Consider the following 27,809-nt stretch of genomic DNA (forward strand, 5'->3'; position numbering starts at 1 on the left):
CAACCATAGTATGTTCATTTCTCTTATTGAAACAAGTCAATAGAGCAGGTAAAGAACTCTTGCCTTTTCGAGTTTGTTTGGGTATTTTATATCAAGCCTCCAAGGCTGTCGAGCAGGGGGCGTCGATCCTGTTCCTCGAGGGCCGCTGTCCTGCCTATTTTGCATCTCTCCCTCCTGCAACATACCTGATTCAACTGATCAGATAATGAGCAAGAAGTTGGATAATGATCCTGATCAGTTGAATCAGGTGTGATGCAGGAGGGGAGAGATGGGAATCGAGGTAGGACAGCGGCCCTCGAGGAACAGGATTGAAGCCCCTTGTTGTATATGTAATTAAGCACCCATAGTAACAAAACTTTGTCATTTGTCTGCTCTTGTTGGACTATTTCTGATAACCCACAGTTGCATACTTTTTAGGAAATTATTGATGCGTCATGCACTATTTTCCATTTGAAACTTGTCTTTTCCAGACATCGGCCAGCATTAGGAAAATGTTTGGCTGCTTTCTCAACAGCCTTCCCGGTTGCCTTCCTTGAACCTCACATCAACAATTTCAACAACTTCTCAATCTACAACAGCAAAAGACCTAAAGACAGAACTGGTACAATTTTGCTGAAAACACACACACAAACACACACACACACACACGTATTGGTTGCGTAAAGAATGCAAGCAGTTGTGACAAAGCAGGCATTCAAACTGTCTATTTTTTTAAAGAGTGCTTTTAAGTGTGGCATCAAATGTACTTTTTGCGTTAATATTATTTGTGTGTGTGTGTATATATTTGAATAAGCTGCTTTGCATTGCAGCTCTTGGTCTGCCAAGCCAGGTCGAAGATGTTTGTCCACTGATTCCAAATTTGGACAGATCTCTGGAAGAAATCATTGAGGTGGCAGAGTCTGGCATGAAATATACTCAAATGCCTCATGTCGTGGAGGTATGTCATCAATTTTTTTCCGACAACCGACCTCAAGTAAGACATCTACAACTACAACCAGCTGGTTTTTAATGTTTCTATTCATGCAGGTGATTTTACCAGTTTTGTGCAGCTACATGTCTCACTGGTGGGAACACGGGCCAGAGAACAACCCAGACCGAGCCGACAGCTGCTGTACATCTGTGACCTCCGAACATATGAACATATTACTTGGAAACATCTTGAAGATCATCTACAACAATTTAGGGGTGGATGAGGGGGCCTGGATGAAAAGACTAGCTGGTAATCCGAATGACACCCCGAGGGCCGAGTTCATTCAAACATTGCATAACTTTTGCGTCTCGCGTATTCAAATAAGCTGATATGCACATATTTGGCGGAGAAATTGCCCTCCTCTTTACAAATGAACTTCGTTGATAAACAACATGTAATTCACCAACACCAGCGCGATATCCGCATGCATTTTGAGTGACGCAAATAACGTCTATAGAAAGCTGGTGGAAAATCGGCACTCCCCTCTGCATGTTTTGGGATATGGGAGGAAACCGGAGTACCCGGAGAAATCCCACGCAGGCACTGGGAAAACATGCAAACTCCACACAGGAAGGACAGCGCCCGCATTCGAACCCTGGACCTCTGTCCTGTGAGGTGGACGTAATAACCAGTCGGCCACCGCCTTACTCATGCAATTATAAAACAAAAGGATTTGAACATGTTAAATGTACATGTAACATTTGGAAACATTTTGTTTTACTGACATAAAATTAAATATCCAAATGTTTAATTAGATAATTAAAAGAGAAGCACACATAAAAACATGAAAAATAATTCGGCATTATTATTTCAATTTGAAAGAAGTAATTAACTGCTTGTTAAATATATTTGATGAATGAATGAATTTTTGTTAGTTCAAAAAACCCATCCTCATGAATACGCCGCTGGATTCCGCAAAACTGTTAGATAAATAACCCCTCTCTTTTTCCTTCAGTGTTTTCTCAACCAATCATCAGCAAGGCCAAATCCCAGTTGCTCAAGACCCACTTTTTGCCCCTGATGAAGAAACTTAGAAAAGTGAGTACTGCTTTGTGGCTTCATATGGAATAGAAAACAAAAAACAACAACTATTTTTGTTCGCAGGTATACTGGTAAAAAAAAGATGCATTTTAACGGTCGAAACAAGATTCCCAAAAAGTCACTCACAGTAGCTCCTCATGGTAAAATCGTGTGCACGTCTATCATAACAGGACCACACGAAAAAGTCTCAAGAACCTATTTACAAAGTCATCCATTTTTTATTAAAGCAGCCATTTTAAGTGTGGTTGCACAGATCACAATTTTCTGCCCGACCAACAATCTTTAAAATGCCTTATCCTGATTTTTGTTGATTTATTTTATTTATTCATTTTTTTCATAGCCAACAGCATACTCCTTCGATGCTTGTGGGGGGTTTTTTCCTTTCCCCCCCCCGCCCCCCAAGGAGTTGCCATGAAAAAATTTGGCAAGGACACCCGTTCATCGCTGCTTGCTCTTTTGATTTTAACCCCTTCAAGGACAATGGTTACTACAGCTTATCATGTTATCGGGTGCATGAAAGGGTTCAATGTAATGCTCTCAATTGAATTTCTTTGCATTGAATGTACGGCGAGGGTGACTGTCGCGTTCAACGTTAACGGTTTTTCGTCTGTGATTTTTTTTTCTTTGTCATAATATGTAGAAAGCAGAAGTTGTGCTGATGGATGAGGAGCAAAGCAAGGCAGAGGGCAGGGGTGAGATCTCAGAAACTGAGCTTCTCATCATGGACCAATTCTCAGTCCTTGTCAGAGACCTCTACGCCTTTTATCCCCTTCTCATCCGATTTGTTGACTACAACAGGTAAAATGCATTTGGTGTTTCCGACACATGAATGACTCGACTTTAAGTTGTTTTTACTGTCCTGTAATATTTACATACTACAGTGAAACTCCTCTATAACGAAATCATGTTTGCAGCAAGAAATTTTTCACAACCGGGGGTTTTTCACTGTAGCAAATTTGATCTCAGATGTAATCACACACACACACACACACACACACTCACACACAAACGTATGTGTACTCTTTATTTTTATTCCAATCATGCATAAGTATGAGCATACACTTATTTGACACTTCATATAGTCAGTGTAGAAAGAAATTGCGAAATTTACGATCAGCATTCACTTTCACTTCCATCAATTTCTTGGATAATGTCTTTTATTTTGCTTCCTCCGTCTTTCATTCTGATCACTTTTACACTCTCTTCCAGCGTCAGAGCTCTTCTTGTCTTAGCTGCTTGACATCCAAAGGTCCGTTTTGTAGCCATTTTAGCAATGCAACGTTTGTGCTGCGTCTGAAACTAACAATAACAAATACTTCCTGGACTACTGCGCATGTGTAAACCAGTGTGGTGGTTGCTGTTGCCATTTCCGAACGAAGCAGTAGAGGCCGCTGTTGGATTAGACTTCGTTGTAGTGAATCTTGTCGTGAGGCAAGAGCAGAGAAAAAGATTTCGTATAACGCAACAGGGTTTTTTTTCGTCGTATGGGGGGCAGGAGAATGGGAATGGTGTTAATGCATGAAGATTTTTTCACACTAGGGGGGATTTTCGCCCATGTCGGTTTCGGTGTAGAGGAGTTTCACTGTACAAGCATTTCTCGTGATTTCATGACTTAAAATCGAATTTGAATGTAATCAAATTTCTTAATATTCTGACAGGGCAACATGGCTGAAAGAGTCGAATCCAGAGGCAGAAGTGTTGTTCCAGATGGTGGCTGAAGTTTTTATCTTCTGGGCAAAGTCTCATGTAAGGCAGTGAAAACATGGCCTCACATAGGGCATCGCCCCACCCCTCCCTTAAAAGATAAAATCACTTTTCCCTAATACAGAACTTCAAGAGAGAGGAACAGAATTTTGTGGTTCAGAATGAAATCAACAACATGTCCTTCCTCATCTCAGATTCCAAGTGCAAAATGTCAAAGGTATGATATACCACTTTTATAACCCGATTTATTTTTTAGTAACCAACTAATATACAGAGATTATCACTGATGTCACTGAAGGTTTATAATTTCTTGGCATATAGGGGCAAAATAATCAACTATTTATTTCATTGTCTGTGTCTGTTATCCCCCTGTGGCCAAACTCCGCTCTAGGTCATAGTCTCATACCAGGAGAGGAAGAAGTTGAGGAGAAAGGGAGACCGATATTCAATGCAGACCAGTCTGATCGTGGCAGCGCTGAAGCGACTGCTGCCCGTAGGACTTAATGTTTGTGTTCCTGGTGAACAAGACCTCATTGCTCTAGCTAAGAGCCGATTCTCACAGGTATTAAAGGGAAAACAGCTTCCATCCATCCATCCATTTTCCAAACCGTTTATCCTCACATTACTCGTAAATCCTTTTTATTTATTTTTTAATCTTCTGCTTCTATTGTAATTCATTTCCTAAAAATGGCTTACAATTCATCACAATGGGGATTAAACACAGGTTATCACAAATATCTGCAGCCATGCCTTTGCTGTGATCAATTTTGAAATTATACAGTGCTTGGATTTGTCATTTGAAAGGCTATGACAGATTTTATTTTTACAGAAAGACACTGAGGATGAAGTGCGCGAAGTCATTCGAAACAATCTCCATCTACAAGGAAAGGTACACGTCATTCACAGTAAATTAGGTTTGTCAAATCTTTACAGCAGAGGATGTGATGGATGCACTTTGGATGATTTACTGTGGATCTCAAAATGTGGTATTACCTATTACGAAGAGTGGTACATTCTAGAACACAGGTGTCAAAGTCAAGGCCCGGGGGCCAGATCTGTCCCGCCACACCATTTTATGTGGCCCGCGAAAGCAAATCAAGCATGTCAAGTTCCATGATGCTTGCTAAAGTCTGAACCAAAATTTCAAATTGTCATATGTAATCCACAATAACAGTCATTATTCTTGACTTCTGATTTTAAAACTAGTGGACCATCAATTTGTTGTGCGCAGTGTATGTAATATGTGGAGGGGATTAAACATTTAAATGGTTTCCCAAAATTCATAACGGTCCTCCAAACGGAAACCGTAACTACAATGTGGCCCACGACAAAAATGAGTTTGACACCCCCGTAACTTGAAAAAAAAAAAATTACTGCTCAAGTATTCGATGTTTATTTATGTTAAACATAATGACCCAACTTCATTGGAATTGGGCTTGTTTTTACGCCTGTCTGTTTTAATATTGGCCATTATGGTAATAGGCATTTCCAGGTGGTACATGGTGTCAAAGGTTTGATGTCAACTGATTTCGGTCATGTTGCATTTGTTTGTGTGCATTTCAAGTTGCAGGACCCTGCTATTCGCTGGCAAAGGGCCCTGTACAGAGACATTCTGAATCACTGCGGGAATGCCTTAGACCCAGAGAAGAATGTGGAAAGAGTGCTGGACATTGCTCATGTCCTCTTCCACTTGGACCAGGTTATAGTTAGAATAAAATTTATTGCTTACAGTCGGAGATAAAACATTTTACACATACACAGTAATATCACTGTTATGGTTCCAAAATCATCACGTTTACCTATTATGCTATTGCTAAAAATACAATTGTGAAATTATGAAATCTGAATTACAGATACAATGATAATCATTCGAAAAGATCCATAGAAAATATTATATTTCTTCTAAAGGTCTTCTATTCAAGTTTTGTGTTCACCCTTTTTTTCCCCTTAAAACATACATGAACTGTAAAGCCTCTGAGTCTTGTTGTCCTTTCAGGTTGAGCCTCCTCAGCGCAGTAAAAAGGCCGTGTGGCACAAGTTACTGTCCAAACAGAGAAAGAGAGCTGTAGTTGCTTGCTTCAGGATGGCTCCTCTCTACAATCTGCCCAGGTAAATTGCACAACTTACAAAAAGTTAAGGATATTTGGCTTTCGGGTGAAATGTATGCAAAATGTAAAAGGTTTACGCTACAGTGATATCATATTATGAAAGTAGGACATTTAAGTAGAAGGACGCACTGGTGATGCTCCAATTGAACCCGGATTTATCGGTTGATTCAAGGATCAAACGCCTTGTGAATTTTGCAGTTAAGCTCATCGTTAAAGAACAGCAACTTGTGCAAAAAGTACTCAAACATGAAATAGTTGGACATCTGTATTCAAAATGTTTGAAAAGGTCACATTAAAGTCCCTGGGAAAGGTTTGAATGCATTTTAGGCTTGTCCTTAAATTTTACAGAAAAGCCAAATATCGCTAACTTTTTGCACTCTAGCGCACACTGTACTTTTTTTTTAATCAGTTACATTACTATACTACATGCAAATGATTGAGTCTATGAATGATCTCCTCCAATCTAGACATCGGGCTGTCAACTTGTTCCTCCAGGGCTATGAGAAATCCTGGATTGAGGCGGAAGAACACTTCTTTGAGGATAAACTCATAGAGGACCTTGCTGTAAGTTCACGCGGCGTACAGTTGCAGTTTTAGGCACAAGAGCGTTCAGATTTAGCAAATTCTCTTTAATTTATGCATCTCATTTTGTTGAAGCCTGGTCAGGAAGCAGTGCAACATTTTCGAAAATAATGAGCTGGATGAATGAGAATGTTCAAAGGCATCTTCCCTGAAAGCGCTCCCTTGCGTCTTGAATACTACTTCACAGGTTTCACCTATCGCGGGTTCTTTTTGAAACGTAACCCCTGCGATGAATGAGGGTTCACTGTATCGAAAGACTTTTAGTAATGTAAAGGTACCATTACGCGGTCGTACAGTATATGCCGTCATTTGACAGAAATGAAATGAGTTTGTTGACAACAAGACACAAAACAATGTGCTATCATTCTTGATCCTTGATGAAAGTATCGTATTGGCCCGAATATAAGACGGTGTTTTTTGCATTGAAATAAGACTGAAAAAGTGGGAGTCGTCTTATATTCGGGGTCAAGACATTATACCCATTCACGACGCTAGATGGCGCCAGATATCAATGAAGCGAATACCCCAGGCCAAAGTGAACCCCTGCCACGAAGAATAAAAATAAAAATAGCGGTAGCATGAAGAAGAAAAATAAAAAATAGCGGTAAGAAGGAAAAGAGAAGAAAATAATAGAAGCGTTAACAGAAAAGGAGAAACGTAGTGACAATCTGGAGAAACGTGGGCCGAAGATCGGCCAGGTTAAGGAGAAGTTATGATGTAATTTACATTTCAAAAACCAGAAGCCATTCATTTCCGAATGAGGCAAAATAACATGATTTTTCTCTCAAATATATTGTTATAATCATTGGTTTCAAATGTACTGTAATTATTTTATGTACAAAAATTAATTTGGTGTTCAAAAAGTCTTTTTTCAAACTTGAGTCTTGAAAAAGAGGGGGTCGTCTTATAATCAGGGCCGTCTTATATTCAGGCCAATACGGTATGTCACAGACACAGGGAGCTGGGAATGAATTGTCTTATTATTCTATTTCTCAGTTGAATAAGCGAGGCTTGCAAATGTCGATGTATTGCTCGGAAGTCGTAGAATTAACAAGTGCTGAAAATGCGCTTTAGAAATCAAGTGACCAAGAGCCATTTGAAGAGGTCGAGGGAATGAAACGCATCGATCCACTCCATCAGCTCATCCAGCTTTTCAGTAGAACGGCTCTGACAGACAAGTGGTGGGTTACACTCACGTTGCATGTCGCGGAATGTCTGGGTTTTTTGTTGTTGTTGTTGTTGTTTTTTAGCATTTCAGAATCAAATAATGGACATGTTGACTGTTGTAGTAAACTGGATGAAGATCAGCTCTACATGGCTTATGCTGATATCATGGCCAAGGTTCCCTGCCAAATATTATTTTTTAAAATTTGGTTAATGATATCAACTCCCCACAGTTTATTCACTCGTTTCTTTGTTTTTTGTTTCATTACCCTTTCTCAGAGCTGCCATGATGAAGAAGATGAAGACGGGGAGGAAGTGAAAAGTTTCGAAGTAGGTTTTCTTTGTTTGACTCGTCTGTCGTTTCCACTCCAACATCTCCCATTCCTCCATTTTCTTGAATAGGAGAAGGAGATGGAAAAGCAGAAGCTGTTATACCAGCAGGAAAGGCTTCATGATCGCGGAGCTGCTGAGATGGTACTTCAGACCATTAGCGCCAGCAAAGGTACGGCTTTTTACTTTGTATTCGTCTTAATACATGAATAATGTAAAAATGAAAAACAATCATCAGTCTACTTAAATAAAAGTTGTTATGGTACTTCAATGAAATGAATGAATGAAACAAACCGGATCCAGTACAAATTTGTACATGACCTTGAGTGTTTGATTCTTTTGAACCAGGTGAGATGGGTCCCATGGTCGCCTCAACTCTCAAACTCGGCATTGCAATTCTCAATGGAGGAAACTCGACAGTACAACTGGTTTGTTATCGTCCCTCCTGTCCATATGCTGCATTTTAAATGTGACGGCTTACAAATAAATTGCCTGATCTGTGGACAGAAAATGCTGGATTATCTGAAGAATCGAAAGGACGTGGGATTCTTTCAGAGCCTTGCTGGCCTCATGCAGTTGTGCAGGTAACAGTAGAATGATTTAGAAAGTTGACAGTTAAACATTTAATTGAAACTATAATTTTAATATTACCGTATTTTCCACATGAAAAGGCGCACTGGATTATGAGGCGCACCTTCAATAAATGGCGTATTTTGTAAAAAAAAAATTCATATATTGGACGCACCGCATTATAAGACGCAATCTACAATGCATCCACTAGATGGAGCTATGCTCAAGGAAATTCCAACAGAACGATCAGATGTCAGTAAAACGCATCAAACAAAGCAGCGACACAGTTCACTTAACCAACAGCAAGTTAGAACATTGACTCGTTAACGTTGAACTCTCTTGCCGCTGCTCTATTTCCGCGTTCAACTGCATAACCCGATCGCCTTAAGTTTGAACTTTGCGTTGTTAGCATGTCTCGAGCAAGGAGCCATTTTGGGGTCGACATGTTACCGTAATAACCATACACAAGGCGCATCGGATTTTAAGGCGCGCTGTAAGCTTGTGAGAAAATGGAAGGCTTTTAGGTGCGCCTTTTAGTGCGGAAAATACAGTAAATTAAACCGACATTACGAATGACCACTTGAGTGTTCCTTTAACTTCCTTTGTTCGCATGACGAGTTAGAGTTTTGACAATATGACACTCTTTTTCTCAGTGTTCTAGATCTAAATGCATTTGAGAGACAGAACAAAGCAGAAGGACTGGGAATGATCACTGAGGAAGGATCAGGTAAAACGTAGAAAAAATATGTTCCAAGGGTGTCGCATTAGCACCTTTTGCTTTAATTATGACAGTCACTCTTTTTACCAAGATCTGTGAGCGTGGCACATCTTGACTCTGTAATATTTACCAACGTAGAGCCGAAATGCGCCAACTAAATCAGATTACCACTTGCATCGGTCACTTGAGTCACCACACAGCTTTGTTAATGATTTTAAAGGAGACATACACATTTTTCACAATTCAAAACAGGTCTCAGGTGTCTTAATAACCTGGCTCTAAAATGATTTTTGTCAAAATACTCCAAGGATTTAGAAATGCAGCACATCTCAGTGTTTAAGCACCCCAGAATTTAGCCTGTTTTGCGGGGGTGGTCCGTTCTAAAAGCGAGGAAGGGCTGACTTTGCCGCAGTACTGCATAACCAATTACCTTGATAACCAGAGGCAGAGCTATATGGTTGGACAAGGCAATCGGCCTCCTTCTTGTGGAAGCGGAGCAGCTTTAAAAGGCTCCGAGGAGTGAGTTTTTCATAACGTACGATCACAGTGCAAGCTGGCATCCTTTGCACTGAATTAGCTACAACAGGAGAACACTCCGCCGTACATGCTACCGTTAAACTAACGCACATCATGATCGAAAAGTAGATCTTCAGCCAAAAATGGGTCAGCCCCCCCGGTTGAGATGGTGATGTAAAAAGTGCTGCGTATACACATCAAATTGAAAATTATTTATGGTAAGGTCTTGTAATAAATACTTTAATTATGAATCCTAGATAATAATAATAATAATAATAATGTTAATATAAATAATAAATAATGCTCCAAAAATAGTGAGTACAATAACGAAAAAATATATTGCAGAGTGCGGATCTTTGCTGTCAGAAAAAAAGTAGATATTTTAAAATGTGTCCATCTTATGAGGGCCACCACTAACCACTTTCAGATTTGATATTAACAACACAACAGATAGCGAAAACGTTTCCTACCATAAAGTATTTTGTGTCATTTACTTAATTTGCGTCTGCAACATAAATTGAAATTGCCCTCTGCCTGGTCCTCTTTGTTGTCATATGTATTATATGTATTATTATATGTTATGTTCTTGTTTTATGTGATTGTACTCTATAATTCTTATTTGTTGTGTTGCGTCATTCTTTCTCCGAAGATCCTTTCTTTGCATTTTGTGGTTCAAAGCAGCTTTTTATCAGTCATCTATTTTACCTTTGCAAATGTATTTTTGACTACTTACTGATTGACACATTTTCCCCTCACACTACGACTGACTATAACATGCTGCAATTTAAAGACATGTCCACTTAGGCATTTTCTGGCTCTTCACCACTCACCCAGAAATATCGCATCAAATGGGCTCTAGAACAATGATCTATTTAGATTATTGTATTCTATTCACATTTCAATGACTCGATTCTAATTTGTTGTCTGCTGCTATATTCTATATTCCAGTGTTTTTCAAACTTTTTTGAGCCAAGGCACACTTCTTTCATTGAAAGAATCTCGCGGCACACCACTAGTTGAAAATGTGAACCCCCCCCCCCCCGCTTATTGTAACAATTAACGTGTTATATTGTTACTATAACCGTTTTTAACATTGAAGAATGACGTTATAACAGCTTGAATTGGAATCAAACGAACACAAAGAAAAAAGTATTTTATCATCTTTCATATCTATTTTTTCACCGTCGTCCTGCATTCATGCGTCACAAATTCGCTTGTCTCTCGTCTAAACACAAGGCAATTGGCCAGCTGTTACTGCTCCCTAGCGGTATGGGAGGGTACTACACGATTACTTTCTGGGCAACAGACCACACAGGCATGCATACAAATTGGATATTTTCCCGCGGCACACGGGGTTTGAGAAACACTGCTGTAGTCCATGACTTTTTTTTTTTTTTTTTTGTGAATGCCTTTTTTTTCTAAATGGAACTGTATAAATGTGTACATACATTATTTTACCTACTTTGTATTTGCATACGCCCATGTCCTTGGGATTACCAGCTTATTTTTGTCTGCATGTGTCTTTTTGTATTGTAAATACGTGTGTGTGTGTGTGTGTGTGTGTGTGTTTTGTGCCTGTGTGGTCTCTGTGTGTGTTTCTTCTGTTTGGGACAGGTGAGAAGGTTATGCAGGATGATAAGTTTACCTGTGACCTCTTCCGCTTCCTTCAGCTTCTCTGTGAAGGACACAACTCGGGTATTTTTCTCGATTCGCCTTTCACGACCTTAATATTCAAGTTTATGTTTTTACATACCTTTGTTCATTGCAGATTTCCAGAACTACTTAAGGACTCAAACAGGTAACAATACAACCGTCAACATCATCATCTCGACTGTCGACTACCTCCTAAGAGTACAGGTTGGTACCCGTAGTTTTCATTTTAAAAGTCAATGTTTTTCTCAGAATGTATTAATTTTGGAGTAGGTTGTCAAACTCACACTCTCGGACTGTATGTTTATGTTCGTTATGGTTGCCATTAGGGTTAGGCTGAATTGATTATAGATAAATAAGATAAATAACCAACATAAAAGCACGTAAATGTACAATCACTAGCGAGAGACTACTGACACATCCGTAAATTTCCAAAATAGTTTTGAGGAACAGTTGTTGTCTTTACATTTGGCTTTAATTGAAACCCACCCGAAACATGTGTGGTTATTGTAGTCATTCAGATTTGATATCTAAGTAAATTGAGTTATGTCACAGTCCATCCCAAAGCTTGAGGAACTGCTGTAATAAATTGATCATTTGTTACGCTAGCACTTTTCCAAATACCTACCTGTTAGTCTCGTGGAGTCAACTTGCGGTACACGATTGTGCTACTCTTACTTTGATTGCAGTATTCATGATTTTTTTTTTCTTTGACACCACAAACTTCTCCTGTCCCTTTGTTCGTAGGAGTCTATTAGTGATTTCTACTGGTATTACTCCGGCAAGGATGTAATTGATGAGCAGGGACAGAGGAACTTCTCAAAGGCAATTAATGTTGCCAAGCAGGTGTTCAACACACTCACAGAGTATATCCAGGTACGATAATCCAGACAGGTTCATAGAAATCTTTAACTCATTCACTCCCAAAGACGTTTTTAAACGTCTTTTCAGACTTGGTCCAGAATTGGCTGGTACTGAATGAGTTTTAATGATTTCTTGAAATGGATACCATGTTGTAAACATCACTGCATGGGCAGATTTCGATTCATACAGATGAATATTAGAAGCTACTTTTTTTTGTTGTTTTTTTTTGCTTGTGACAGGGTCCATGTACTGGCAATCAGCAGAGTTTGGCACATAGTCGTCTGTGGGATGCTGTAGTTGGATTTCTCCATGTCTTTGCTCATATGCAGATGAAATTGTCTCAGGTATGTTCTACTGAAATAAAAACAGTGGCTGAATGAAGTAGAATTGATCATTTATTTTAAATGAATTTTTATTATTATAAATGTTTTTAATTATAGTGATATACCATAAAATACACTCATCTTTCATCGTCTTTTCATTCATTAAGTATGCTTTATTTTCCAGAATTACTACAACAGTGGAACCTAGGTTCAGAAACGTAATTTGCTCTGCAACTGTGCTGGTATCCCTTAATGTTCACAAATGCAATTTTTGCCGCAAATGTCCCATGGAAACCTCTGTCGGTCCTTTTTACTTGACTGAAGCACAGCTCATGAACCATAGCAAGTTTTGTTTGAAAATTTGGCTTGTCAGCTGATTTATTCATAAACAAGGGATTTTGTGAACCGAGATTACACTGTACCTTTCTTTGTTGGTTAGTTTGTTGGTGTGCTCGAAGAAATGACTGGATGCTATTTGTAATGTGTTTTCCCTTCAGGACTCGAGTCAGATTGAGTTACTGAAAGAACTGATGGATCTTCAGAAAGACATGGTGGTCATGTTGCTTTCAATGATGGAGGGTATGACGATCATCTTATACTCATGGGCTATCTAGTAACAATAGAAAAAAAAATGACATAGCCAGCTATTGGGTTATCGATTTTATCTCTTATGCTCCAGTAGTGACATATAAATATCAGTTGATGGGAGAAAATGCAGATTCGCATGACATAAAACACTATTCATTGAATTTGGATGCAACGTTAATGATGAGATAGAAGACTCAGCACTGCCACATATCATCACGACCCCATCACTCATTTCTACAGAAATATCTGTTTTGTTTTTATTTGAACATATACTGTAAATGTCAGCGCTGTTTTGTATCGGCAGGCAATGTGGTTCATGGGACCATTGGAAAGCAGATGGTTGACATGCTGGTGGAATCATCAAACAATGTCGAAATGATTTTGAAGTTCTTTGATATGTTCCTCAAGCTGAAAGATGTCACCTCCTCAGATGCCTTTAAAGAGTACGACCCTGATGGAAAAGGCAAGTGTCTGTTTTCAGAAACTGTGAATGCGTCGCATCTGATAATTCTAATGGTATTGATGAACAAATGAAATGAAAGGTTTAATATCCAAGAGGGACTTCCAGAAGGCAATGGAGAATCATAAGCACTACACACAGTCCGAGACCGAGTTCCTTCTCTCCTGTGCCGAAACGGATGAAAATGAACTCCTGCACTATGAGGAATTTGTGGAGCGCTTTCATGAACCAGCGAAGGTAATAAAAATAAAAATTGGCTTTACTGCACTCTCTATGTGTAATTTACACTCTGACCCGTTCCCATGTAATTTTCTAACGTACTGTAGGTGATTCACATATCAACAGCTACTTGATGGATTATGCAGCATTGATTTTGAGACATACTGGTCTATCGTAGTCCATTGCAGAGTGCATATAATGTAGTCAGCAGCTATTCACACATTTGCAACAATGGATTTTCCAGTAATAGTCTTGCTTCATTATTTGTTTTGGACGCAGCTTTTCATAAATGAATATCATTGTCATGGTCTGTGTGGTGAGAAATGTTTGAAATAAAATCCACTGAGAACACTACTGTGATTTAAAGGACATTGGCTTCAATGTGGCTGTGTTGTTGACCAACTTGTCAGAGCATATGCCTCATGACAACCGACTGCACACCTTCCTGGAGTTGGCGGAGAGTGTTCTCAACTACTTCCAACCCTACCTGGGTAGGATTGAAATCATGGGCAGTGCTAAGCGTATTGAAAGGGTCTACTTTGAGATCAGTGAGTCCAGTCGAACACAGTGGGAGAAACCTCAGGTAAGATTTTAATTTAACTCATTCACTCCCAAAGACGTTTTGAAACGTCTTTTCAGACTTGGTCCAGAATTGGCTGGTACTGAATGGGTTTTAATCTATGCTACTTCCAGTGGATTGACCTACTTTCAGGGTTTGCTTTGTCAAGTCTCAACATTTTTTTTTCTTATGTAACCCAACCTTAGGTTAAAGAATCCAAGCGCCAGTTCATCTTTGATGTGGTCAATGAAGGAGGCGAGAAGGAAAAGATGGAATTGTTTGTCAATTTCTGTGAGGACACCATCTTTGAAATGCAACTGGCCGCTCAGATGTCAGACACTGGCGAGCGTTCAGCTGCGAAAGAGGACAGTGACCAAGAGAGGCCAGATGTGGAAAATCCCGAGACAAGCTTCTTTTCAGTTACCATGGTTCGCATGGCACTGAAAGCGCTGCAGTTCAATGTGATCCTATTGATTAAGGTCAGGCCCTCGAATTGTAGTTAGTTATAAAATGGATATGATGTGCAAAGATGCAGGCGTACAGCTATTCAACTAATGCATGTTGTTGAGGTATTTTACAGTTGAATCATTTAAGTGAGTCGGATTACAAAAGAATACAACAACATGATGAATAATCAAAGACGATAGAGTGGACAATTGCAATTCTAAGTTAGTACTTAGAAATGGTTTGGGAAAATGATCTTGCTCCACAATCTGCCTTCAAACAACCAAATTGAATGCTAACTCACTTCTCAGTACCAGTCATATTGAAGCTCTTACCAATAAATAAACAATGCTTTATTCATATAGCACTTTTTGTACACACTAATTGTAACTGTAATGGTGTTTTTCATCCTAAAGTCAATGGAAATAAATCAAGAAATATTACTTTATCTATGTTGCATGTCAGCATAAGTGACTGAATATCTAAGTACCGTATTTTCCGGACGATAAGTCGCTCCTTAGTATAAGTCGCATTTTTGGGGGAAATTTATGTGATAAAATCCAATCCCAAGAACAGACATGTCATCTTGAAAGGCAAATAAAAATAGAGAACAACAGGCTGAATAAGTATGTTACAAGCTAACGTTGCATGACGCAGAAACGACAAATCTGCCTGGTATGCTCACATAACATATTAAGACTTATTCAGATAACTATTGCATAAAAAATATGCTAACAGGTTTACCAAACCATCAGTGTCTCTCCAAATCACTAAATCCAATAAAATCTTCATCCCCTGTGTCTGTTTGAAACAAGCCTGCCAACTTTGGAGGGAGAAGATGTGGCGCTTCCTATTCTACATCGCTGACGTCACTCATTGTCGACTTATCAACACAGGCCTAGAGCGCCCTCTTGCGGTTTAGTGTGAAAATAACATGTGAAATGATATATTAATGTGTTAATAATTTCACACATAAGTCACACCAGAGTGAGTATAAGTCGCACCCCCGGCCAAACTATGAAAAAAAAACTGCGATTTATAATCCGAAAAATACGGTAGTATGCTGAATACACCAGCATAGAAAAACCAAGCTTACAGTTTTCATCTCCATTCTCAGGTGCTGTCCATGAAGAGTTTGAAGAAGCGGATGAAGAAGATCAAGAGCATGACATCAAAAGACATGGTCACCACCCTGGTTTCATTCTACTGGTCTGTGTTGCAGGGCCTCCTTCATATAGCCTTCAGTGTGGTGCGAGGACTTTGCAGAATTCTTTACAATAATATATTTGGAAGCAATCTGGTTGATGGCGCCAAGAGCATCAAGGTATGGAGTTGACATAGCTCATCCATCCATTCTCAACAGTTTTGCCCACACTAATGCCACATTCCTCAGGTGTCTGAGCTACTGGCTAACATGCCCGACCCGACCCAGGATGGTGTCAGACTGGAGGGGGAGGACAAAGAGAGAAAATCATCCGACAGGAGCTCAGTGAAGGAGGACCTGGCGTACTTGGCTGTTAATACCAGTGACACTGAGTTGCTGTCAGACATTTTTGGCCTGGACTTACGGAGGGAGGGAGGACAATATAAAATCAGTCCCCACAACCCCAATGCCAGTCTCACAGAAATTCTCAACTCCCCACTTCCTTCTCCACCCTCTTGTGCTGCCTTAGCAGCACCTCCTCCTGAGCCCAGACAAAGGCATCAGGTGAGGATGAAAAAGAGAGCAGTTTTATTAACTCAGGTCTACACGAAGTAATGCTTTGAAATGTGAAAAAAAAAACAAAAAAATGTTGCCACCTGTTTCTGCTGATAATATAGATTATAGTCAAATTCGTGATCGTTTTTTTTTCAACCCCTTTTCAGTCAAAGATCTCTTCCTTGGAGAAGAAGGAAGCAATACCAGAGAATGCATGTGAAGCAAAGAGAAAGTAAGTAATAGGGGGTTTTTTTTGCGGGGGGGGGGGGGCGGGGTTATTGCGGTGATACTAGTGGTCCCCACCACATAAGTCTAGATTGGATGATTAGTGTGCGCGCGTGACAATGCCGCGAAAATGTTTTGAAACCATTTTGTAACTTTCAGGAGTGAACATGAAGATAAACATGAGAAGATGAAGTCAAAAATGAAAAGGCGTAAGATCTCGAAGGACGAACCTGATTTACAGGAGTCAGCACTCTCAAAGAAGCTCATTGCCTATCAGCGGAAAGTCCTGGTACATAGAACTTTCCTTTTTTTTTTCTTCTTCTTTCTTTGTCAGCAAGTTTAAAATCATGTATCTTTTGTTCCTCCCCACAGAACTATTTTGCAAGGAACTTTTACAACATGAGGATGCTGGCTCTCTTAGTTGCATTTGCCATCAACTTCATTCTCCTATTCTACAAGGTAAATGTCAATGTTGCACATGCAAACATAATTCCAATCTTTTTTTTTTTTTTTTTTTTAGAAATCAAATTCAACAAGCTTGAAATGACTGGCGTAATCTTACTGACAGTCGCAGTAATAGCAATATGGAATTATATTCAAAATTCCAATTTTCAGTTGAAAACATCTGGGAGGAAAAGAAAATTTCAAGCAATGTAAAAGCAAAGCTTTTTATGTTGCCAAATACCGTTACTGTGGCGATGTGCTACTCATCTCAACTCAATAAAAAAAAAATCTATTTTTTTTATTAGTTTATTCTGCAGTTATTTAAAAAACGGCCTTGTTTCACCCCCGATAATTTTTTATGAAACAGCTCCGATTGAACTTTGCACCAATATATACCAAACGCCTGAGGCATCTGTAACGGACCTAAAATAAAGTCTCTGGATCCCTCCTCTAATCTCAACAGGGAGTCGGCCATTTTTAATTTCCTTTTTGTTTTTTTTATAAAGGTCATATTTTCTTGAACTAAATTTTCATCTGATGTACTTAATTTTCAAAATATTCGAATTCCGGTTTGCTAGCACCGCAGCATGGCCAGAACTGCGAAGGCCCTTTATCGCTACCTCGAATTTTGTCTTTGCTTTGAACTGAGACCTTCTCCTTTACACAAAACATATTCATATGCATATCGCATTCAATATGATTCCGAACTGAATTGTTCTATTCATTGTCATCAATGAATTGTTATATTCAGGTTTCTACGTCCTCGTCAGTGGCTGAGGAAGCGATCCCAAAGAGCCAACCGGACCGCACCATTCAGTGGGATCCACTGGATGGTGAGCCAGTGGTCGAGATGAAAGACGGGGTCACGGATGATCTCGGAGAGCCCTTGAAGTTGGCTATGGTTCATTTCGTCTTGGAGGAGGGCAGCGGTTACATGGAGCCAACACTGCGGATCTTGGCTATCCTTCATACAGTCATCTCTTTCTTCTGCATCATTGGCTATTACTGTCTCAAGGTATGCAGTATGGTTCTTTTTTTTTTTTTTTTTGCACCCAGCCACAGGGTTCACAGAGTTTAAAGGCCTATGTCACCATGAAGGAACCCCAGCAATATTCATTTCTGGTCCGCTTACCCTCACAAGGGTCGCGGGGTGTGCTGGAGCCTATCCCAGCTGTAGGCGGGGGACACCCTGAACTGGTTGTCAGCCAATCGCAAGGCACACGTAGACGAACAACCATCCACGCTCACACTCACACCATATAGAGTGTTCCATTGACTTGCCATGCATGTTTTTGGAATGTGTGGGTAAACCGGAGCACCCGAGGAAAACCCACGCAGGGACGGGGGGAACATGCGAACGCCACACAGGAAGGCCGGAGCTGGAATTGAACCCTGCTGTGCGTCAGATGTGCTATCCGGTCGTCCACCGTGCCGGCCCCACAAAATTTTGCTTTTAAAAAAAATTTGAGGGAGGACAATGACAAACATTGTTTGGTCCGGTTTAGCAAGGGTCAACTTCAACAGAGGTCCGACCCACCACCACACCGTGGAGTGTGCTCCTTTGATCCTTCATTTCCAGACACATTTTTTGAATTTCTGCTGGTTAACTCTAGTTGCATATTAGTGAAATGTTGACATTTCAGTGTGTCCCCCCCCCCAACAAGTTGGTTTTGCCTTGGAGACAAAACCAACTCCCTCTTAGAAGATGAAAAGAGGAGTGTTCTCGTGCCTTCGGAATTGTCAAATCTGCAGAACCGTCGATCGTCTCATTGTAATCGAAATAAAGAAATGATGAAAATGAATTATTTATTCACTGAATTCCGCAACTTCGGTGTGCATGTGTGTGACTGGACAAATATTGTGCATACGGGGAAAATGTCTTCTGTAGGTTCCATTGGTGATCTTTAAGCGTGAAAAGGAGGTAGCCAGGAAGTTGGAGTTTGATGGCCTTTACATAACAGAGCAGCCATCTGAGGATGACATCAAAGGACAGTGGGACAGACTGGTTATCAACACACAGTAAGTAGCCTTTATTGGGCACTTTATTGTGTGACTTTTGAAATTCTTCAAACTGTGCTCCCAATCAATTGTAGTCCTCTTTAGGATTCAATTAATACAAGGGAAAGCGACGATGCTGCCGTAAGATCTGCTTCAAACGACGGCGCTTTTTTGAATTTTTGTCATTGCAGGTTTGCATCGATTTAAGGAACATTTGATGTGTCTAGTTATTTTTGCTTTACTATTTTTAGGTCTTTCCCAAACAATTACTGGGATAAGTTTGTGAAACGAAAGGTAGGTATCTTGGACGGTTGAATATGGACAATTCCACTTTCAATATTTCTATGAAACGTATCAACAGAATTGGACTGTGATTTTTACACAGGTGATGGATAAATACGGAGAATTTTATGGTCATGACCGGATCAGCGAACTTTTGGGATTGGACAAGGCCGCTCTGGACTTCAGTGACGCTCATAAAAAAAGGAAGCCCCGAAAAGACAGCTACCTGGCTGCTGTGTGAGTACATGGTGTTGATGAACCCGATGAAAGATGACGCAAATCTTATTGGTGTGACAAAAGGCTTTGATCTCCAGGACGCATCCATCGTTATTTGAATTTGTCCACAGGCTGAACTCCATTGATGCCAAATACCAGATCTGGAAGCTGGGAGTGGTGTTCACTGACAATGTAAGCGTCCACGTCGTATGACGGGGCACATGTCAGATTCACAACCATAATGTTTAATTCGCTTTTTGAATTTGATTTTAAACCATGTTCCAATATATGCACGCATTAAGAATTTCAAAGTGCGGTGTAGTTGTGTCCAATGTTTTTATGAGCAAAGGCACATATAGCATTAATAGCTAACCTGTACCAGTGTAACCAAGCTTCTTAATTAAACGAAAACATGCTGAACTCGATTTTAAAATACCATATCTAGCGAAACAAGTCGTCCACCAGGTCACCCCAGTATCTTCTCATTTGTTTCTCTGCCAGTCCTTCCTGTATCTGGCCTGGTATATGACCATGTCGGTCCTGGGTCACTACAACAACTTTTTCTTTGCTGCACATCTGCTCGACATCGCGATGGGGTTCAAGACACTACGGACCATCCTGTCCTCCGTGACGCACAATGGCAAACAGGTCTGTTGCTTTGCTTCCTCTAAACCTACACCAATATGTTGTACGGTACAAGAAAGTCCTATCATGATGAAAGTGGCATGTAACTGTCCGTCTCTTGGTCTCTTTGTGAAGAACGCTGCTTTCTTGATAACAGTTATTTTGTCTTGGACTATCTTTCCTTCCAGTTGGTGTTAACAGTCGGCCTGTTAGCAGTGGTGGTGTACCTATACACGGTAGTCGCCTTTAACTTCTTCCGAAAGTTCTACAACAAGAGTGAAGATGGAGAATTACCTGACATGAAATGTGATGACATGTTGACAGTGAGTATTAGAAGGATTTTACTTGGGATATTTGACCATGCAGACTACTTCTCGATTAGACCGCCAAAGATGCGTATAATTCTCCTAGTATCCTCTTCTAATGCTATTAAGTCAAAAAAATGTGGTGCGGGAGAGTTGGTAAGAAAACTGTTATTCATCAGACTTGGTTTTCTCTTCTTCTTCATTGCTCTGCACACTTGCTCACTGCGGCTATGAGCGGCAGCGTTAGATAAGTCTGTTGTCGACTTGAAAAGGCAAAGTTACTTGCGATTCAAGTGGGTCCGTTGCCATTTATGGATTGAAAGTCACGGGAATTTAGTTTTACAGTCTTCACCCTCGGGCACTGGCCTGTGTCTGGATAAGCTTCTGTATTTTCTATGAACTCAAATGCCGCACGTCGGACGAATCAAAGCCGACTACAAGGTTCTAACAAAAAAGAATCTGTTGCCTTTTTAAGTTGGTTTTTATACTTGTTTACGTCTAATATTTTCCACTGTTAATGTGTAAATCAGTTTTAAAGGGAAAAAAACAAGCTCACAATATTTTAACAACTGAGAGAATGCGATTGCAAAACTTTGCACAGAGAGATGGGGCTCGAACATTTCTGTATTAATTGAGATTTCTGAAAAGAATGTGCTTGGACTCATGCGTACGGACAGATTCAGCCATCTGGGTTGTTTTTTTTGGGGGGGGGGGGGTTTGTGCATGCAACGTTTATTTTTTGGGTTAAACTGCACACTGTGTTTTTGTATGAAAGCCACGCGAGTCTTTGTACAATGACGTGCCTGGTCTCTGCATCGTGTTTTGTTGTGAAATGATCGACATGAGGCATGACTTTTTTTGTCAAATTTTATTTCCTAACCAACACACGACAAGCACTTTTCAGTTCATTCACACACTAAGGTATCCATTTTAAAGCTAGCATTTTGGCTAATTAGCTCCTAGCAAGTACACAACGCTTCTACAATTCACCACGGCAGTGACGAAGATGAATTGCCGGAGTTTGCGACACACCAAGCTATTTGTAACCCCTGCACAAGAGGATGACGTACCAAAGTAACCCCGTTACAAATTCCTGCATTCACTTTCTCCAAAGCACGTGCAAAATGTGTTCAGTTTTGTGCGTCGAGGCGCCCAAAAGGTGATTCATTTGTAGTTAAAAAAAAATAATAATGAAGGCAGCGTGTTGTACTTCTTGTTGCTTGGGGCCTAACAATGACTGGAGGGAAACAAAATCAATATTGCAATTTATTGTTGCGCTCTCCGTTGGAATAAATAATCGATACACTGATGGCAAATATCAATGACAACACACCAACCGTTACCCCCTCATAGATTCAGACCATTGTCACCGTCAGTACTTAATCTCTCCTGTCCTGCTTGTGTGGGTCCTAATCCCGTCACTGGGGGGGGGGGAATAAAGTAGGTGAAAGCAGCGCCCGTCAAAGAAGAGATGCAAGAATGCGGGAAAATGGGAATACGGGCACAGAAACACAAATCAAAGAGCCACCAGCAAGTTTCCACTCAAACGCACGGAGACACTTTGGCTTTTCCGAGGCAGATTACGGAATGAACGCTGAATGAAGAATATGCAATCTGCACCACTAATCACTATTATGTGGCAAATTGTGGTCATTTGCGACCATACAGCTGTTTTTATACAATGACGTTGAATGAATATTTTTTATTCATTTGAAGGGAGCTGTGGAACGTTTAATTGTTTTCAGTCTATAATGATGCAATTAAGGTCACGTTCTCTAACACGTATCATAATCCATCAGTTGCCCTGGAAGTGAACATTTTGTTAATGTGATATACTTGAGACTTGTTACAGGGTAGAACTAGATAATGAATGAAAGAATTGCAGCCAATCCATGTGAAAGAAATACTATATAAGGGCTCGACAGCTGATGGTGTGTGTGGGTGTGTGAGTGTTTTGTAATGGTGTGTGGTGGTGGTGGTGGTGGGGGGGCTTTCTGTCACCCGGAAATTTCACAACTAATCCCCCATAGTCAGCCACCCATAGCATTCCATAGAGCTCCGTTTATTCCTATTAAGGATTTGGGGAGCAGCCGTCGCTTTTTGTACAGAAAGGGGACAGAGACCAAGTGGCATGAAATGATGGACCGAAGTATGACCACCGCTGCAGTGAAAGTTTTATTTTCGTCACTGTCCGTTTTTCAAGAACGAACGCCTTGTGATGACTCACAGTTTAGAGGAGGTCAAATTAGGTTGATATAATTTGACCATCTCGTAACTTCCGAATGTGCAACTGGACATTTCCAATTGTTCAATGCTTTGCAGTCAAGACCCGTTTTCAATGTTTCACTCCAGAAAATGAACATCGTGTCGTGGTTAAGCTAACCCTGAAACTGTCTGCAGCAGCTGTTTATTTTTTCAGCCGATTCTGGACCGAGCCCGAAAAGACGTTTAAAAACGTCTTTGGGAGTTAATGAGTTTTTAATCAGTGTATTTCATGATTGTAATTGAATAGTAGTCCACCTTTTAAAGTAACAATCATTGTCTCGCTCTTTCCCTCTTACCCCTTTTTTTTTCTTTTTGTGACAGTGCTACATGTTCCACATGTATGTCGGTGTGCGAGCAGGGGGAGGAATCGGTGACCAGATTGAGGACCCAGCAGGAGACGAATATGAGATCTACCGGATCATATTTGACATCACCTTCTTCTTCTTTGTCATTGTAATCCTGCTGGCAATCATCCAAGGTGATTTACGCAGTCTTAATTGCTTACACACTTTTGTAAATGTGCGGCATCTCGGTCCCATTATTGACCATTTGTATTCGCCTTTTATGGTCAATGCGATTCAGTTCAGCGCGTTACTCGAACAGCATCCGACAAAACATCCCTACATCTCTCGGAGGGTTTAGCTTGAGCAGGGACCAAGCTTATAAAAATAATAAATACCATATGACAATATTTTGACAAGCGGCATGCAAAAGTTGGATCCAAATTTCTGTTTCTGTCAATAAGTAAGCAAGTGGAAGATTAGATGATTTCTAAAAGTCATGAAGTTAGAGATGACACATTTCCTTTCTGTTTGAAAAAAAAAAAGAAGCATAGATTATTTTCATGGTGCTTGCCCTAGTAGTTGAGTACAGAGTAGAAAGTAATTGCCGTATTCCCAAACCAAAACCGGTAGGATGTTAAAGAATGGTTAAAAAATAAATAAAAATTGTCCGCTGCATCAAACCGGCGTTTCAGCTTTTCATCTCTTCTGTTGCAAACTTTAGGTTTAATCATTGACGCTTTTGGAGAACTGCGGGATCAGCAAGAACAAGTGAAAGAGGACATGGAGGTAAAGAGGAAACATACAAACAAATCATCTTCAGCATGACGCAGTGAATTCAGTGATTTGGAAACACGGTGTAGATGTGTCACCTTCTCATACAACTTTTTAACTTCTTCTCTTCCAGACAAAATGTTTTATTTGTGGAATAGGCAATGACTACTTTGACACAGTGCCGCATGGCTTTGAAACGCACACTCTCCAGGAGCACAACTTAGCCAATTACCTGTAAGTACCTCTGAGCTCCGTCAGAATTACTGGCGTTGATCGGCGTATGTTTTGTGCGAGGTGCTATTTTTGAAATTCAACAGCTTCCGTTTCTTTGCCGTGAGATAATCAAAATGTTGAAAGAACATTTTGATACACGTGTCATTTACAACATATAACGTATGTACACAAGTGGTGTCCGACGAATACAGCACAGTGCTTTATACAAAGACATTAAATTCATTTTGAGCACTATCGGGGTTCGCATGGGATGGCCCTTGACCTCACATGACCCCTTCAGAAAATTAATTTCACACTTATTCTAAAAGCATGCAATTTTGATTAATTGAAAACACTAAGTTGTCAAAACCGTGTTGAGTGAGGATTCTTGTATTTCTTTATGTACCTTGCCCCACTGGCTGACCACAAGTTCAGGGTGGAGTGAACTGTTTTCCCCCATCAGCTGATAGGCACCAGATATAGCTGTGACCCAGAATGGGATAATAGAGGAAGTGCATGGATGGATTGATTGCTCTATTTTGTTACAGATTCTTCGTGATGTATCTTATCAACAAAGATGAAACAGAGCACACAGGCCAGGTAAACCATTTTACACTCTCTCTCTCTCTCTCTCTTTTTCTCTCTCTCGCTCTCTCTTTCTCTTTATATACCACACCTAAAAGCATTCCATTTTCTCAAAAGCCGATAATGCACCTTATAATCCGATGCGCCTTATATGCGGATCAATATTCTGATTTCGTGTATTTCAAATATTCTGGAAAGCGCTTTGTTACAGCTGCAGCGGTTATGAAAGCTCAATATAAGTAAAGCTGTATTGTATTGTATTCCCTTTAGCGTAGCTCCATCTAGTGGATGTATAATGGAACCACAGCCACGATTGTAGTTTCTATCCTGTGCGCCTTATAATGTGGTGCTCCCTACTTATGAAAACAGTTTTAAAATGGGTCATTCATTGAAGGTGCGCCGTATTCTCCGAAGCGCCTTATAATGCTGGAAATACGGTATGCCAATGATGTTTCTCTCTCGCCCTCTCTCTCTCTCTCTCTCTCTCTCGTAAGTACACATTTATGTGTCTCAAGATTTAATTGTTAATAGCGCTTCCCCATTTGTATAATTGTATCGGATTTATAATCCTGGACCGATTGAGCAACATCATTATAAAAACTTTCGAAATATGTTAGGAATCTTTTTCATTACACATTAAAGATAAAGCAAATTCATTTTGGTGAATCAGACCCGATGTGAATGTCAACTCCTTCCTTCTCATGTCTGTCTTGAAGGAATCTTATGTATGGAAAATGTACCAGGAACGTTGCTGGGAGTTCTTCCCAGCTGGGGATTGTTTCCGAAAACAGTATGAAGATCAGCTCAACTGATCTGTCTCTGGAGTTTTGTCCCTTCTGGCGGTTCGTAAACCCTGCTGCATACTTATCGGAGTAGCATAAGTTGGCAAACCACAAGGATTCGACCAACCAATACTCCCCTGACAAAACACCTTGGAGCTACTGTACATCTCCAAAATCAAACCGGACTGACCATCATCCAAGATCTTCCTCATTCAGCAGGTCAACTTGCTGAATCTGCCCCAAATTGCAGCACTCGTTTTTGGAATATTTTGTGTACATGAAAAATGATCTGCTTCTATCATGTAAAATCAAATTGTTGGCATGTGACTGACAGCTTACACTCATATATGAGTCCTCTTTTTCTTCTATTTGACATCGCAGTCATAAGCATTAAAAAACAAAAATGCGAGAGGAGTTGTGGACAGAGGAGAATGACTCATTGTGTCTACCAGACACACTTGGTGGTACAGGTAGTGAAACCTGCTGCAATATATCTTTCAAGATCTGCTTTTGTTACCACTCTCCAAAAATGTGACTTCGTTGAATTTTGCCTGCGATGCAGTGGGAAGACGATGTGCCTGAAGCTGAAGACTTTCCTCACGTTTGAAAAAATCGAGAGCATTTTAATGGTTTGAATCAAAGCGGAGCTTCCGGATGTGATCGTGGTGTCCACAATCTGCACATGCCCATGATTGTGTGTGTGTGTGTGTGTGTGAAGAACGCTGTAAAATTGCCTGCGACTTGATGTTGAATGATGAGTTAAAGCTCAACTGAATAGTCCTGCTTGCTCTTTAATTTGCCCCTTTTTTAGGGTACAAAAACTATAAACAAAGTTGTAAAGTTTGAATGAGGGCTTAACATCCTGTAATGTTGAATTATTTTATTATTAAGTGAATACAATTCATGATGTCTCTTATTATAGTTAACCTTGTTGGTTCTTTTATCTCAGACATTTTTTTTTGAGGTTGTTATTGATCTGACATGTTTCGGTGGAAGTCTTTCGCCACTTTCGGAGTTTCACACTGAGCTAAAAGAACCGACAAGTTCTATTTTATTTATTAGTATTTGGATTCTTTGGAGATTCTGGGCTGGAAATATTTTGCCTGACAATGGCTTGCGACCGATTTTCATCACATGACACAATTTGCGGTAATTTAACAGACCTGGGCAAAATACGGCCCAGGCGTCACATTTTGCCCATCCACCGTTACTCACCGACCATCGCGGTGAACATGAAGTCAAATTAAAAGGTCAAAAATGTGATGCTTTGCTTTTGAAAATTGTGCTTTTGTTTTATGTGTACATATGAACACGAGTACAAGCGAGATAGCGAGCAACGACTTCTGTCTGCAGTGTTGCCAACTGCGACTTTTCCGATCCTACCAGCAACCATTTTTTTTCCAAAAAGGAGACCAGCAAAAATGACAACCGTGGTCGTATGTTCATGTTACACTCTCATTTCCTGTATAGTGGAGGGAAGAGGAGAAATCTGGCCTGATTATACTGCACACAAATCTACAGTTTGCATACTATATCAGTGTGTCATTTTTCAGCATTGTCAATAATATACCTCACGAGGCCTGAAGGTATCTCAGTTCCAAAAAATGCTCATGGCATTTTTTTTTTTTCCTTCAGTACCTGATTATTTGCGTGCGGACTGTAAGATAGAAGAAGTCGAGCTAACTTCTGCAAGAATTTTTCATGTTATGCACGATGGTAACACACCACCAACGTGGCCAATTTTAGCTAGCAAGCTAGTTCGATGCACCACCACGCGGGACAACATTGAGATGGGCTTCGTCGACGGGCTACATGATATTTAATTTGTTGCTCTTTAACTAGCTAACTTTTCCCAACTGCCACCGAACTTGGAAAGTCAGGCGTTTCGAACTACACGTGCACTACGTCGCAGATACCGACCTCCCCATTGCATTCAAGTCTAACCTCAACAATATCCTCAGATCCGTTCAGATTTCTCATTCTGATTCCAGTTGGGATCCCTCGCCAACTTGGATCACATCTACATTTGTCAGACGAACGACAAAAAAAGTCTTGTCGTAAGTAACCGAAATCAAATCAGGTGCTGCAGGTCAGTCAGAACCTTGAACAGAGATAGCAAGGGCCGCGCACGGCCCTTGCCCGCCCGGCCCTCGATTAATTACTGAAAATAAAAATCTTCACTGTTGCTGAACCGTTGAAAGATGTAATCCTAGTGCTAACCACAGAATGGCAGACATCGCCTCCAACCCTGAGGGCGGATTTGTGAAGAAGTGTCATGGCCGCCACAACATCGATCTCATAAGTAT

The 27,809-nt window shown here is 40.3% G+C and overlaps 1 protein-coding gene across 2 annotated transcripts in view; it reads left to right on the forward strand.

The window, feature by feature from the left end:
• Positions 1–26,766, forward strand: part of ryr2a (ryanodine receptor 2a (cardiac)) — an 80,762-nt gene extending 53,996 nt beyond the window's left edge. Inside the window, exons 70-115 of one of the 2 annotated variants that reach the window (XM_086139137.1) lie at positions 471–601; positions 810–937; positions 1,027–1,219; positions 1,926–2,008; positions 2,652–2,809; positions 3,670–3,757; positions 3,840–3,932; positions 4,107–4,277; positions 4,545–4,604; positions 5,280–5,414; positions 5,712–5,824; positions 6,291–6,387; positions 7,480–7,586; positions 7,695–7,746; positions 7,849–7,899; positions 7,972–8,071; positions 8,248–8,327; positions 8,407–8,483; positions 9,123–9,196; positions 10,353–10,418; positions 11,318–11,398; positions 11,472–11,560; positions 12,101–12,229; positions 12,457–12,561; positions 13,038–13,119; positions 13,433–13,591; positions 13,671–13,825; positions 14,175–14,390; positions 14,573–14,845; positions 15,928–16,134; positions 16,204–16,518; positions 16,677–16,741; positions 16,894–17,023; positions 17,107–17,193; positions 17,930–18,193; positions 19,067–19,197; positions 19,428–19,470; positions 19,562–19,695; positions 19,806–19,866; positions 20,176–20,322; positions 20,487–20,621; positions 23,190–23,346; positions 23,874–23,938; positions 24,057–24,157; positions 24,685–24,736; positions 25,438–26,766. In XM_086139137.1, the coding sequence (XP_085995263.1) occupies positions 471–601; positions 810–937; positions 1,027–1,219; positions 1,926–2,008; positions 2,652–2,809; positions 3,670–3,757; positions 3,840–3,932; positions 4,107–4,277; positions 4,545–4,604; positions 5,280–5,414; positions 5,712–5,824; positions 6,291–6,387; positions 7,480–7,586; positions 7,695–7,746; positions 7,849–7,899; positions 7,972–8,071; positions 8,248–8,327; positions 8,407–8,483; positions 9,123–9,196; positions 10,353–10,418; positions 11,318–11,398; positions 11,472–11,560; positions 12,101–12,229; positions 12,457–12,561; positions 13,038–13,119; positions 13,433–13,591; positions 13,671–13,825; positions 14,175–14,390; positions 14,573–14,845; positions 15,928–16,134; positions 16,204–16,518; positions 16,677–16,741; positions 16,894–17,023; positions 17,107–17,193; positions 17,930–18,193; positions 19,067–19,197; positions 19,428–19,470; positions 19,562–19,695; positions 19,806–19,866; positions 20,176–20,322; positions 20,487–20,621; positions 23,190–23,346; positions 23,874–23,938; positions 24,057–24,157; positions 24,685–24,736; positions 25,438–25,533 (5,536 nt within the window). In that variant the 3' untranslated portion in view covers positions 25,534–26,766. The remainder of the gene's footprint in view (positions 1–470; positions 602–809; positions 938–1,026; positions 1,220–1,925; positions 2,009–2,651; positions 2,810–3,669; positions 3,758–3,839; positions 3,933–4,106; positions 4,278–4,544; positions 4,605–5,279; positions 5,415–5,711; positions 5,825–6,290; positions 6,388–7,479; positions 7,587–7,694; positions 7,747–7,848; positions 7,900–7,971; positions 8,072–8,247; positions 8,328–8,406; positions 8,484–9,122; positions 9,197–10,352; positions 10,419–11,317; positions 11,399–11,471; positions 11,561–12,100; positions 12,230–12,456; positions 12,562–13,037; positions 13,120–13,432; positions 13,592–13,670; positions 13,826–14,174; positions 14,391–14,572; positions 14,846–15,927; positions 16,135–16,203; positions 16,519–16,676; positions 16,742–16,893; positions 17,024–17,106; positions 17,194–17,929; positions 18,194–19,066; positions 19,198–19,427; positions 19,471–19,561; positions 19,696–19,805; positions 19,867–20,175; positions 20,323–20,486; positions 20,622–23,189; positions 23,347–23,873; positions 23,939–24,056; positions 24,158–24,684; positions 24,737–25,437) is intronic. The other variant, XM_086139136.1, reaches the window with a different exon arrangement.
• Positions 26,767–27,809: the final 1,043 nt, after the last annotated feature.

The sequence above is a fragment of the Hippocampus guttulatus genome, chromosome 19 (assembly GCF_054856545.1).
Source record: "Hippocampus guttulatus isolate MCC_2025c chromosome 19, RoL_Hgut_1.0, whole genome shotgun sequence".
Lineage (NCBI taxonomy): Eukaryota > Metazoa > Chordata > Actinopteri > Syngnathiformes > Syngnathidae > Hippocampus > Hippocampus guttulatus.